Genomic DNA, 10855 nt, shown 5'->3' with positions numbered 1-10855 from the left:
TTTATGAGTGCTTTACAGTCGAACCAAAAATTATTCGGACACTAGATATAATTTTGATGTCCATTTTCGGACACAGTTTAAAGGGTTAGTTCACCCAAAATAATGTCATTTATTAGTCACCCTCATGCCGTTCCACACCAGTAAGACCTTCGTTAATCTTCAAAACGCAAATTAAGATATTTCTGTTGAAATCCGATGGCTCAGTGAGGCCTGCATGGCCAGCAATGACATTTCCTCTCTCAAGATCCATTAATGTACTAAAAACATATTTAAATCAGTTCATGCGAGTACAGTGGTTCAAAATTAATATTATAAAGTGACAAGAATACTTTTTGTGTACCAAAAAACAAAACAAAATAACGACGTATATAGTGATGGCCGATTTCAAAACACTGCTTCATGAAGCTTCAGAGCGTTATGAATCTTTTGTGTCGAATTAGCGGTTTGGAGCACCAAATTCACGTGATCCGAATCATGATTCAACATAAAAGATTCAAAACGCTCTGAAGCTTCATGAAGCAGCGTTTTGAAATCGGTCATCACTATATAAGTCGTTATTTTGTTTTTTTGGCGCACCAAAAATATTCTCTTTGCTTTATAATATTAATTCTTACAGGTGTGGAACGGCATGAGGGTGAGTAATAAATGACATTATTTTCATTTTTGGGTGAACTAACCCTTTAACTCTGAGATCTCATATTTTATTTCCATTTTTTAAACTATACTGAATAAACTGTAATAATGAATGAAATGTTCAAGGTGTCTGAATAAATTTTGGTTTGACTGTATATGCATATGTGAGTACGTAATATGTTAATTAACATAGTTAAACATCATAGTTTTTGTAATTATGTCCATTTTAATAATAAAGTGGGAAATGCTGCTCTACAGCAGAGGTTTTCACCTTTTACAGACCTACCCAGACTATCAGCCAATAAAGATACATTAGGCTATATAGTATTAGGCTAAATGTTTTGACTTTCAGCCAAAACATAGTTAGATTTCCTCAATAACACTTTTTAATTAAAGGTGCTAAAGAGGATCTTTTCGTCGACTGAGAAACCAAAGACTGTTACTGAGTTTTTGAAATGAGCACATGCGTAAGAACAACCCCCCTCCTTCACAGCTCATTTCAAGGGAACGCCTCCCAAAACTCGTGCACAAGTATTGGAACACGAGTGTTTACCACCGGCATTCGCTGTGTCGTGTTAGTGGATTCATTATGTCGGACTCACTGCAGGTAACTCATAATCTGCAGTTGTTACTCCTGTCTCCTGTGGAGTGTGGAAAGTTACTGGAGCGCGCAGCCTCACTCGTCTCTCACAAGGAACGTCATGGCAGTGATTGACAAGCCAGAGGGCCAATCGTTTACATAATGATCGCGTAAATGATTGGCTGATGTTTTTAAGGCCCTACCTCGTGCACAGATGATGTATATTAATATTATTCCTTTCAGTGCACCTAATAAATAGTCTTTTATCAGTTAGTAAAGACAGTTTCAAGTAATATTGCAAAAATGCATAAAACAAAACATCCTCAGCACCTTTAATAATAATTCTAAATCAGGCTCATTAGAAAACATGAAAGTGTATGCCTACCACCCAGGCTCTCAGCATAAAAAAAAAAAGGCTGAATTTCCTCAATAACACGTTTAAATAACTAATTGTACATTAGGTTATATATAGTATTTACCAGATCATTATTAAAAAAGTACAATTAGAAATGCACGAGAATGTTTTTATTCTTCTATGTGTCTCTCTGTCTGTGTCTATAATCTATCTAGAGCAGAGCAGATGATGTTGACCTTCTTCTTGTTGACCTTGATTGACCCGTGCGCGCGCCTTGATGGGATTTAAGTGATGACGCGTCGAATCCACCAATCGTCTCGCTGTCCGAGAAAAGATCATGACCGGACGATGGTGTGAGATCTTCAAACCTCCAACACTTACATCACAGTCAGTCCATCTGTCCATTTAATCAGAAAAATGCGCAGGAGATAGCTGGTTTTAAAATCGCGTCCTTGAATGAGTGAACCGCTTTGTTTTACGACATTAATTAAACTTTGGAGGAACAAGCTAACTGAATAATTTCAAATAACATTATGCGCCGAGTCTACTCACCGACAGATAGTTTCCGGTAACTTGGGATAAACTACCTGGAGGACAAACAAGACACGTTTTGGAAGTGGAATAGATGACTTTAATCTTTTTGTGAAATTACAAGCGGTGTTCGATAGTGAACTCTGTGAATATGAACAGATTGAACGCATCCGTCTCTGGGAATCAGGCTTACCAGTACGCGGTCTATGAGTCTCCGCTGTACACGGACTACAAACCTCCAGCCAGAGATCTCATCCAGCTTCCCAAAGCCCTGCTCTACCTGATGATGGCCGCGGTGGTGGTGGTCGCTGTCGCTTATGCCATTGTGGGACATTTAATTAAAGACCTCGCTCATGACATCTTAGGTAAACATTGCATTAAAGCTCGCTGTTACAAGTGTTCGACCAAGTTAGCAGATTGTGCTGGTCAAGTAATGTGGTTGTCCAGTAGTGATGGTGATACAGTATAAAAATATTTTAATTTATATTATTTATTAATTAATTTCAAAAGATTACATAAATTATACAATAAATATTGTTCAAAATTCAGCTAAACTGTATTTAGACCATCATTATGGCAAATGATTTAGTTCTGAGAAAATGCTTTGCATCATTATTTTTTGCAGATGCCATATGATTTTAGTTATAGTATAATGCAATGAATTACATTATATTAAGTGTGCTATTTTAGCATCTATAACCAAGGCCTGCTTATCTCCAGCTCATGCAGAAAAAGGGGATTTTTTTTTTTTTTAGTTGACATTAGCATGCTAGCAGAATTGTGATTTATATGTAATTTCATACTTCCATTTAAGCATACCGTCTAAAATGGTTGTTTAGTTGGTGTAAATATAAATGTAAATTCATCAAACTACAATCATGAGAGAAACACAGACTTTAGATCAGTATGAAATAACGTCTTCAATTAGAACATTGTAGGGTCATTTAAAGAAAGTCCCCACAGATAGATAGATAGATAGATAGATAGATAGATAGATAGATAGATAGATAGATAGATAGATAGATAGATAAAAGAATCTTTGCATAATGTAAATAGAAAATTAATAGAATAATATGTAATGTATACATAACATTTATACAATTTTTTGTTTCTTGTAATTAAAAAAATACTGTATTACAGCAATGAGAAAAACATCTTCATGCATTACATTAATGAGAATATGGAAAAAAAATATGCTCTAAAATAGGCTTCACTTTCTTTTTTTTTTTCTTTTGACATTTTTCTTGAGATCCACACATACATACTTGCTCTTGTCCATTTTCCGTGTGTTTTCAGATTGGGCTTTGGGTCCAGACGATGAGATCTTGAAGGACGGCAGTGAGGCAGGTGAAGATGGTCCCACGCACATGCCACCAGGCCTCACACACTCCCACCCCAACGCCTTCCATGTTTGGGATCAGGACGATGTGGTCATCCCCCTTTCTCCACAGCACAGCCCCCAGAACAGCCCTCTTTTGGCTGCCATCCCATTTATTCCTCATTTCTTCCCCTCTCCTGTCTCTCACAGTGTGCTCAACAGCCCCTGTGCCCAAACTCAGCAAGGGGAAAACAAGAGCCCCACCAAGGCCCCACAAGAGGCCTACATCTTTCCTTCACCCAGAATTACAGGACGTAGCTCCACTTTCTCACACATATCATTCCATGAGAGGAGAGATGGGACTGATAAAGTTTGAACTACAGAACAATGGCTCACACTAGACTGTAGTCCAACACTGCTTCACTCTTAAAATAATAGTTCACTGAAAAATTAGTATTTTAGAACAACCCTTTTCCATAAAACAAAAGATTTTCATTTTTGGATGAAGGTAACACTTTATTTCAATAGTCCACTTTAGACATTCTAACTTTGATACTCTGAGTGATGGTTGACATGTAGTTGCAAAGTTACTTATAGTAGAATATCTTAAGTGGACTATTGAAATAAGCTTAAATCCCTCACTTTAAACAGATAAAATCAACAAATTTCTTTGTTCAACAGCCAGTGAGGGTGTTGTTGGTAATGTATTTACCACAGTATCCTATACTTTTCTATTTGACTGCAAAAGCTGGGCCTCGTCTTGTGTGGATGATTAGCCTGTCCTTAAAATAAGTGCTGTTGACCCTAAACAACCTCAATAAGCGGAGAGCTGTCAGTCCAAGGATTCGCATTACCTGGAGGAGTTTGCCCGGTAATATAGGGACAGGGCAAGAGTCTGCACGATCACGTCTGTAGGATTGTGCCAATTCAGGAGCAGCCTTCCTCCTGAAGCCAAAATGCATCCACAGAACATGTTTGAACTGTTGGATTCAGTTCAATGCAGGATAACCAGCATTCTGCAGTTTATGGATTTTCACAGAAGTATTTGGTAACAAGTAATACTAAAACTGGCCAGTGAAACTGGATTGGATTCCGAATCCAACGCGTTAATACACTATTTTCAAGTGTATTAACCAAAGGCTCTTTTTTGTTATTTTTGTCTTCAATGTAGCCTATGTATTGTAGGAGTGTGTTTAGGCTCCAAAATGAACACTTGCAAAGCACCCAATCAAGCATAACATTATGACCACCTTCCTAATATTGTTTTGGTCCCCCTTTTGCTGCCAAAACAGCCCTGACCCATCGAGGCATGGACTGTAAGTTCCGAGGTGGAACCTCCATGGATCGGACATGTTTGTTCAGCACATCCCACAGATGCTCGATTGGATTGAGATCTGGGGAATTTGGAGGCCAAGTCAACACCTCAAACTTGTTGTAGTGCTCCTCAAACCATTCCTGTACCAGTTTTGCTTTGTGGCTGGGCGAGTTACCCTGCTGAAAGAGGCCACAGCCACCAGGGAATACCGTTTCCATGAAAGGGTGTACATGGTCTGCAACAATGCTTAGGTAGGTGGTGCGTGTCAAAGTAACATCCACATGGATGGCAGGACCCAAGGTTTCCCAGCAGAACATTGCCCAAAGCATCACACTGCCTCTGCCGGCTTGCTTTCTTCCCAAAGTGCATCCTGGTGCCATGTGTTCCCCAGGTAAGCGATGCGCACGCACCCGGACATCCACGTGATGTAAAAGAAAATGTGATTCATCAGACCAGGCCACCATCTTCCATTGCTCCGTTGTCCAGTTCTGATGCTCACGTGTTGGCGCTTTTGGCGGTGGACAGGGGTCAGCATGGGCACCCTGACTGGTCTGCAGCTATGCAGCCCCATACACAAAAAAACTGTGATGCACTGTGTATTCAGACACCTTTCTATCAGAACCAGCTCTTGAGCAATTTGAGCTACAGTAGCTCGTCTGTTGGATCGGACCACACGGGCCAGCCTTCGTTCCCCATGTGCATCAATGAGCCTTGGCCGCCCATGACCCTGTCACCACTGTTCCTTCCTTGGACCACTTTTGATAGATACTGACCACTGCAGACTGGGAACACCCCACAAGAGCTGCAGTTTTGGAGATGCTCTGACCCAGTCGTCTAGCCATCACAATCTGGCCACTCAAAACCTTACGCTTGCCCATTTTTCCCGTTTCTAACACAACAACTTGAGGATAAAATGTTCACTTGCTGCCTAATATATCCCACCCACTAACAGGTGCCGTGATCAAACTTTTTTTTTTCCCCACCGGCCATTGACAGGTGTTGCAAATTATTAATTTTCTAACCCTGGGTGTGTGTATATTTACATAACACACACTTTTTCATGTGTGTTGCTCCCATTTCAGTCTTGTTTAATGTTCTGAATATAATGCTAAGCATTACACCATTAGAGGATCAGCTTAACTAAATAGATGGTCAAGAGCAAGAGTTAAAGTGTTTAGTAAGGATGTTATCGGATTACACTCCCCTTTTTGTCCTGTGAGTTAAACCTGAGCGGGAAGCAGTGACAGATTTAGCAAATCACACCCTCTAATATTGATAGTGTTGGATTTTTAAAAATGTTGTCTATGTTATGGTTTCCTCTCTTGTAGTATTCAAGTTATTTTATACACATTTACAAATGTTTTCTGTATAAACACGCTCTACTTGTTAATCTTTGGACTTAAATTACATTTGAGTGCTGTGACCTCAGCTGTTCACCTGTTTAGATAACTGTTGCTGACTGTTATTATTATCAGACTGCATTTATCAAACTTACAGTGTTGTTGAATATGCTCATATATTTGATTTCATTCAAAATATAATTGTATTTTATTTTCCTGTTGTTAATCAAACTTAAAGTTTATTAACTGAAACAAATGATCTCTGCAAAACCTTTTCTTGGCAGTGAAATAATATAGGGACCAAATGTAACATGGTAATTGAGGGTTGGAGATCATTCTAAAACAATATGATGGTTTAGGCACTGTAAATAGAACAATTAAACCTATTAGACACCGGTAATAGTTCATGCTTTAATGCCACAAGCAAGAAATCACCCTGCAGGTGGTTAGAGAAGGCTTAGCATTACACTAATACTAAAGAGCCACATAAAACTGCAAATTGAGTTCCTTCTAGAAATTATTAATGGCAGTTTAGTGCAATGAAGAACAACAAGCTATAAACAATTTTGAAGAACTTATCAATTAGTACATTATTATGGAAAGTAAGCCAATAAAGGCATCATGAATGCTTAGTTACACAAAATTATGTATAAATATCTTTTTTTTTTTTTGGTCTGGCTATACATTGTAGGAGCGAAAATAGACCCTTACACATACAAAAGGTCTTCCTTTCCAACCCAAGGCTTTACATAATGATAAAAGCTACATTAAAAGGGGGCTGCACATTGTAAGGGGTTTGCTAACTGTTAAATCAGGGCTGAGGGAATCATTTAGATTAGACCAGATTGAATTGAGGACAGACACGGCATGTGCAGAAAGGATTAGGGCCTGCATCCTGAGTCCTGACTGCCAAGGATATTATGTGATGGCTGGGATTCTTCGGATTAAATCATGAAGCTTACATTCACACCATTCTTTTTTAAGCACCATTACCCTGTAAAAAAAAAAAAAAAAAAAATTTGCCTTTCTAAATCCAAACGACAATTCTTAAAGAGTCTATGAGTGGATCATTATTGCAGTATGTTTCTAGCAAAATTCAACAGGCTCAAATAGTGAAAGAATGGTTGGAAGGGAGCATAAAGAATCATTTTCACACATGAATTGGCACCTCTGAGTCCTGACCTTAAATTTCATTGAAAGTATTTGGGATGTGCTGGAGTAGACTTTATAGAGTGCTTGACTCTTGCATTGTCAATACAAGATCTTGACCAAAGATTGATGCACCTCTTGAAAAACAAACAAAAAAAAAAACCACATTTCCATCAAGAAGTGCATAAATTTTTGGTATTGACAAGCAAAAGTTGAGCACTTTGTAAAGTCTACTCAGCACAGCCCAAAAACTTAAAGGTTGTAGTAGTCAACTTCCATTCAGCTCAGATTCTGTCAGGTTCATGCTGCAACAAATACTGGATTCTGAGGTTCTAGGTAGAACCTAGTCAGATAGGGCTAGCAGGTGCCCAACTTTGTGGGAGAAACCGGTTTTAGACGAAGCCATTTGATTATGCATTAAAAGGGTCTAAAAAAAAAAAAAAAAAAATGGGGGGGGGGGGGGGGGTCAGCTGACAGCTGCAGGTCAAGCCCCATGCTGCAGTTCAAGCCCCATGACTGGCCACTGCATTACTAGTTGCCCAATTTTAGAAACTTTAGTCACAGTTCATGAACACCATTTTTTTTTTAATTTAGGAAGTGCCAACATCAAAAATGAGTAATAAACACCATTACAGACACAAGAAGCTTTCAAAATAAAGTGGCATGAACAATTAGTGTTGACATGATCCATGCAGACATTTGAGAAGACAATACTTCAATTAATCTGGGAAGCAGACAAAAAGGGTCCACAAAAAGTACTGGTAGATTAAATAAGTCGTTTAATAATCACTTTAAAACACTGGTTCTCAAGACAAACATTTATTGGTTAAACCATTTAAAACTAATCTATAAATACTTAAGGATTCAATAGTGCATTTTCAATCTTGAGCACTTTTCTAATTTATAGCATAATTCTTAAAAAAAAAACTGGGTCAAAAGCCCAAAGTCATTAAAACTGTATATAAAAAAAAAAAAATTCAAACGTAGTCAGCCTCTTCGGAAACAGCGTCACGCCTTTTAAGAACAGCCCTGTAAAGAGAGGTTCCTCTAGCCTGGATAAAAGTAACAGTCAGCTGTTTCTTGTTGACCTCCACATGGGCAAAGCCACCTAAGGTGCCAGCATCACCGTTGAAGAACTTGAGGTAGCCTTGAGGAACCTGGTTGCGATGCCGAACATCGGGATCCATGAAGTTACCAGCTCCACTAACTACATAACCGATTCCAGACTCCTTGAGGTACTGAAACAGCAAAGAGGCAAAAAGTCAGAGTAGTCTTAAACCAAACTTGATCAAGAGGCTTCAAGTACCCACTTGTAGATTGTGATCATGGCCACACAGGTAAGCGGTGGCCTTGTACTTCTTAAGCAGTGGTCTCAAGCTCTTCAGCAGACAGTCAGTTGGCCCATGCTCTGATATGGACCACACCGGATAATGGCCAGCTACCAGGAGATAGTCGGCTTTAGATTTTGCCAAGCGTTCCTGAAGCCACAGCAGTTGTCTGTTGGCCTGAACACCACTTCGGGGAGCTCGGGGCTGCTGGTCAAGGAAGTCGTCAGAGTTGCCACACAGCAACACGGTGTCCAACATGATGATTGTCAAAGTGCGGTCCGTTCGAGGAATGCGGAAGTTCATCTCATAATAGTAGTAGGGGAAGTTCCTGTGAGACAGAATTAATGTTAAAACTGCCTGTTTGGACAAGAACTGGGTGTCTGCCAAGTCAACACACCAAGCACCGCTGCATTAACAGTAGAAATAACATTGCAAATTGGCTTAGGAGCCAGGAAACCAAATTCATTTAGACATGGAGGCCTAGATACTTTGGCTTACGTACCATCTCTTTGACTTTTGGCTGTACTCAATTTGAGCAAGGACGTTTCCCGCATGGTCGTGATTGCCAGCAATGACATACCATGGAATATTAAGAGAATCCTGAGTGTAGATGTCTTCAAATGTGACCTACAAAGAGCATAATGGGACCGTGGCCTACATTAGGTGGAAAGGACTAGACCGATTTGTACCTTCTAAATCACAGTCACTTGTGAGAAGTTAACATTTAACATTTCAACAGTAAACATGGTCCATGAGAAGCTTCAAGCTCTCAATGTAAAACAAAAAATTGTGTTTACATTTACAAGATTCAAAGGATCTAAACTCCCAAAGCCAAACCTGGAATCTAGGGTCATTGACGTCGCTGACACCCTTATAGTAGAAGTTGTCGCCAAGTGCTAAAACGAAGTCTGCGCCCATCTGGGAAGCGGTTTTGGCCATCATGCGGGCAGTGGCCTTTTCTATGGGGGTAACGTAGGGAGGATATGGCAGTCCACCCCAGTCTCCCAAAACCAGGAACCTGATGGATGACTTGTTACCTGATTAAGGCAATAAAAGGGCAGGGATGTAAACACTCAAGAGGCTACAAATATCCATAACCCTTAATACTAAAATTCAGGACAAAACACTTTTTTTCAGGATTTAACATATATCAATGCCAACTCACTTCCTTTAGCTTCCAGGTCAATAAATGAGGAGTAGCAGAGGACCCCAGGGAGAGCAGTTAAAAACACCAGCATTAGTGGTGACGCCATCTGTATGGAAAGACAGAAACAACTACATTAAAATAGTTATCTACCCAATGCTCACACACAAACTGAAACTACATTGAAGCACAAAACACAAGCAATCCCATGATAGAGAAACCACCTACACCAGCAGCTTTTGCTCTTTGAAAGTCCTCTCTCTACACCTCATAGCCATCTTACAGCATTACCTCTATATTTAAATCATTCTGATCATCTATAAGCCACACCCTGATTTCAATTACAGCTGTTTTCTTTTACCCCATTGATCAACTTCACCAATGGGATCGTAGAAACCCTGAAGCTGAATTTTAAATAGCATACAACATTCTTAAATTTAAGGTTGCAAAATGGGGTTTTCGCAGCGATGCATTAGAAGAACCATTTTGAGTTCCACAAAGAACCTTTCAGTGAAGATAACAGTTCTTAAAAGAATTCTTTTTTCTTTGTGTGAAGAACATTTGAAATCTAAAGAACCATTTGTGCAATGGAAAGGTTCCATGGATGTTAAAGATACTAATAAAATACCACACTACTCTTTACTGTTTTTACCATATCTGTAGTATGCTAGTATTCTGAATACACAGACATGCATACATACACATATATACAATTTCCCAATTATTTGAAATAGGAAATAGCATTTTACTTTAATTATCATTTCAATGGTATAAATCAAACAGAAAAAGGGGAACTGTAACCTAAAAGTCTCCTGACTAAACTATAACTGAGAAATAGACTTGTGGTAATTAAAATTAAAAATTAATTGCTGTAAACTGTGAAATTATGATTATCCAGAGCAGATAAAGAAGACTCACAATGTGTGGTTTAGTCCTTGAAGTATCCTTGTGTGAGTGATTCCTCCACTAGATGCTCAGTCTCCTCTCATTCACTATATATCAGCTCCCATATGGGTGTGTGTATGCATGTGACTTAACCATGCAGGAAAAACATGCTCCTACTGATTCAATGACCACAGGCGCATGTGACAAGTGCATCTGTTTCAAACACTCCTAGACTAAGGTTTCCACCTTGACATTACTTCCGTTCTGTTTTTCTGTT

The 10855-nt window shown here is 39.2% G+C and overlaps 2 protein-coding genes across 3 annotated transcripts; one reads left to right on the top strand and one right to left on the bottom strand.

Moving 5' to 3' along the window:
• Positions 1-549: 549 nt before the first annotated feature.
• On the top strand, positions 550-6165 carry LOC137011063 (uncharacterized). Its single transcript, XM_067373636.1, has 2 exons — positions 550-2464; positions 3396-6165. Exons 1-2 carry the CDS (start codon positions 2251-2253, stop codon positions 3791-3793), a joined length of 612 nt encoding a protein of 203 aa, XP_067229737.1. The 5' UTR covers positions 550-2250; the 3' UTR covers positions 3794-6165.
• A 1867-nt stretch (positions 6166-8032) lies between these two features.
• Positions 8033-10676, bottom strand: acp5a (acid phosphatase 5a, tartrate resistant). 2 transcript variants are annotated; one of them, XM_067374245.1, is made up of 6 exons: positions 10612-10676; positions 9715-9802; positions 9387-9586; positions 9052-9176; positions 8532-8877; positions 8033-8459 (listed from the first exon to the last, which is right to left on the bottom strand). In XM_067374245.1, the coding sequence occupies exons 2-6, from the start codon at positions 9800-9802 to the stop codon at positions 8199-8201; spliced, it is 1020 nt and encodes a 339-aa protein (XP_067230346.1). In that variant the 5' UTR covers positions 10612-10676; the 3' UTR covers positions 8033-8198. The 2 variants fall into 2 exon arrangements, with proteins under 2 accessions (XP_067230346.1, XP_067230347.1); XM_067374246.1 differs by lacking the exon at positions 10612-10676 and adding an exon at positions 9922-9943.
• Between the last annotated feature and the right edge of the window lie 179 nt (positions 10677-10855).

The sequence above is a fragment of the Chanodichthys erythropterus genome, chromosome 21, assembly GCF_024489055.1.
Source record: "Chanodichthys erythropterus isolate Z2021 chromosome 21, ASM2448905v1, whole genome shotgun sequence".
Lineage (NCBI taxonomy): Eukaryota > Metazoa > Chordata > Actinopteri > Cypriniformes > Xenocyprididae > Chanodichthys > Chanodichthys erythropterus.
Note: the sequence above shows the minus strand (reverse complement) of the source record. Positions and strands in the feature narration are given on the sequence as shown.

Excerpts from the sequence above, each read along its gene's own strand:
- acp5a (XM_067374245.1), bottom strand. The coding sequence starts at position 9,802 with ATGGCGTCACCACTAATGCTGGTGTTTTTAACTGCTCTCCCTGGGGTC. Across the intron at positions 9,177-9,386 it reads TCAATGACCCTAGATTCCAG|GTCACATTTGAAGACATCTA; the intron begins GTTTGGCTTTGG and ends TGCTCTTTGTAG. Across the intron at positions 8,460-8,531 it reads GCCATGATCACAATCTACAA|TACCTCAAGGAGTCTGGAAT; the intron begins GTGGGTACTTGA and ends TTGCTGTTTCAG.
- LOC137011063 (XM_067373636.1), top strand. The coding sequence starts at position 2,251 with ATGAACAGATTGAACGCATCCGTCTCTGGGAATCAGGCTTACCAGTAC. Across the intron at positions 2,465-3,395 it reads CCTCGCTCATGACATCTTAG|ATTGGGCTTTGGGTCCAGAC; the intron begins GTAAACATTGCA and ends GTGTGTTTTCAG.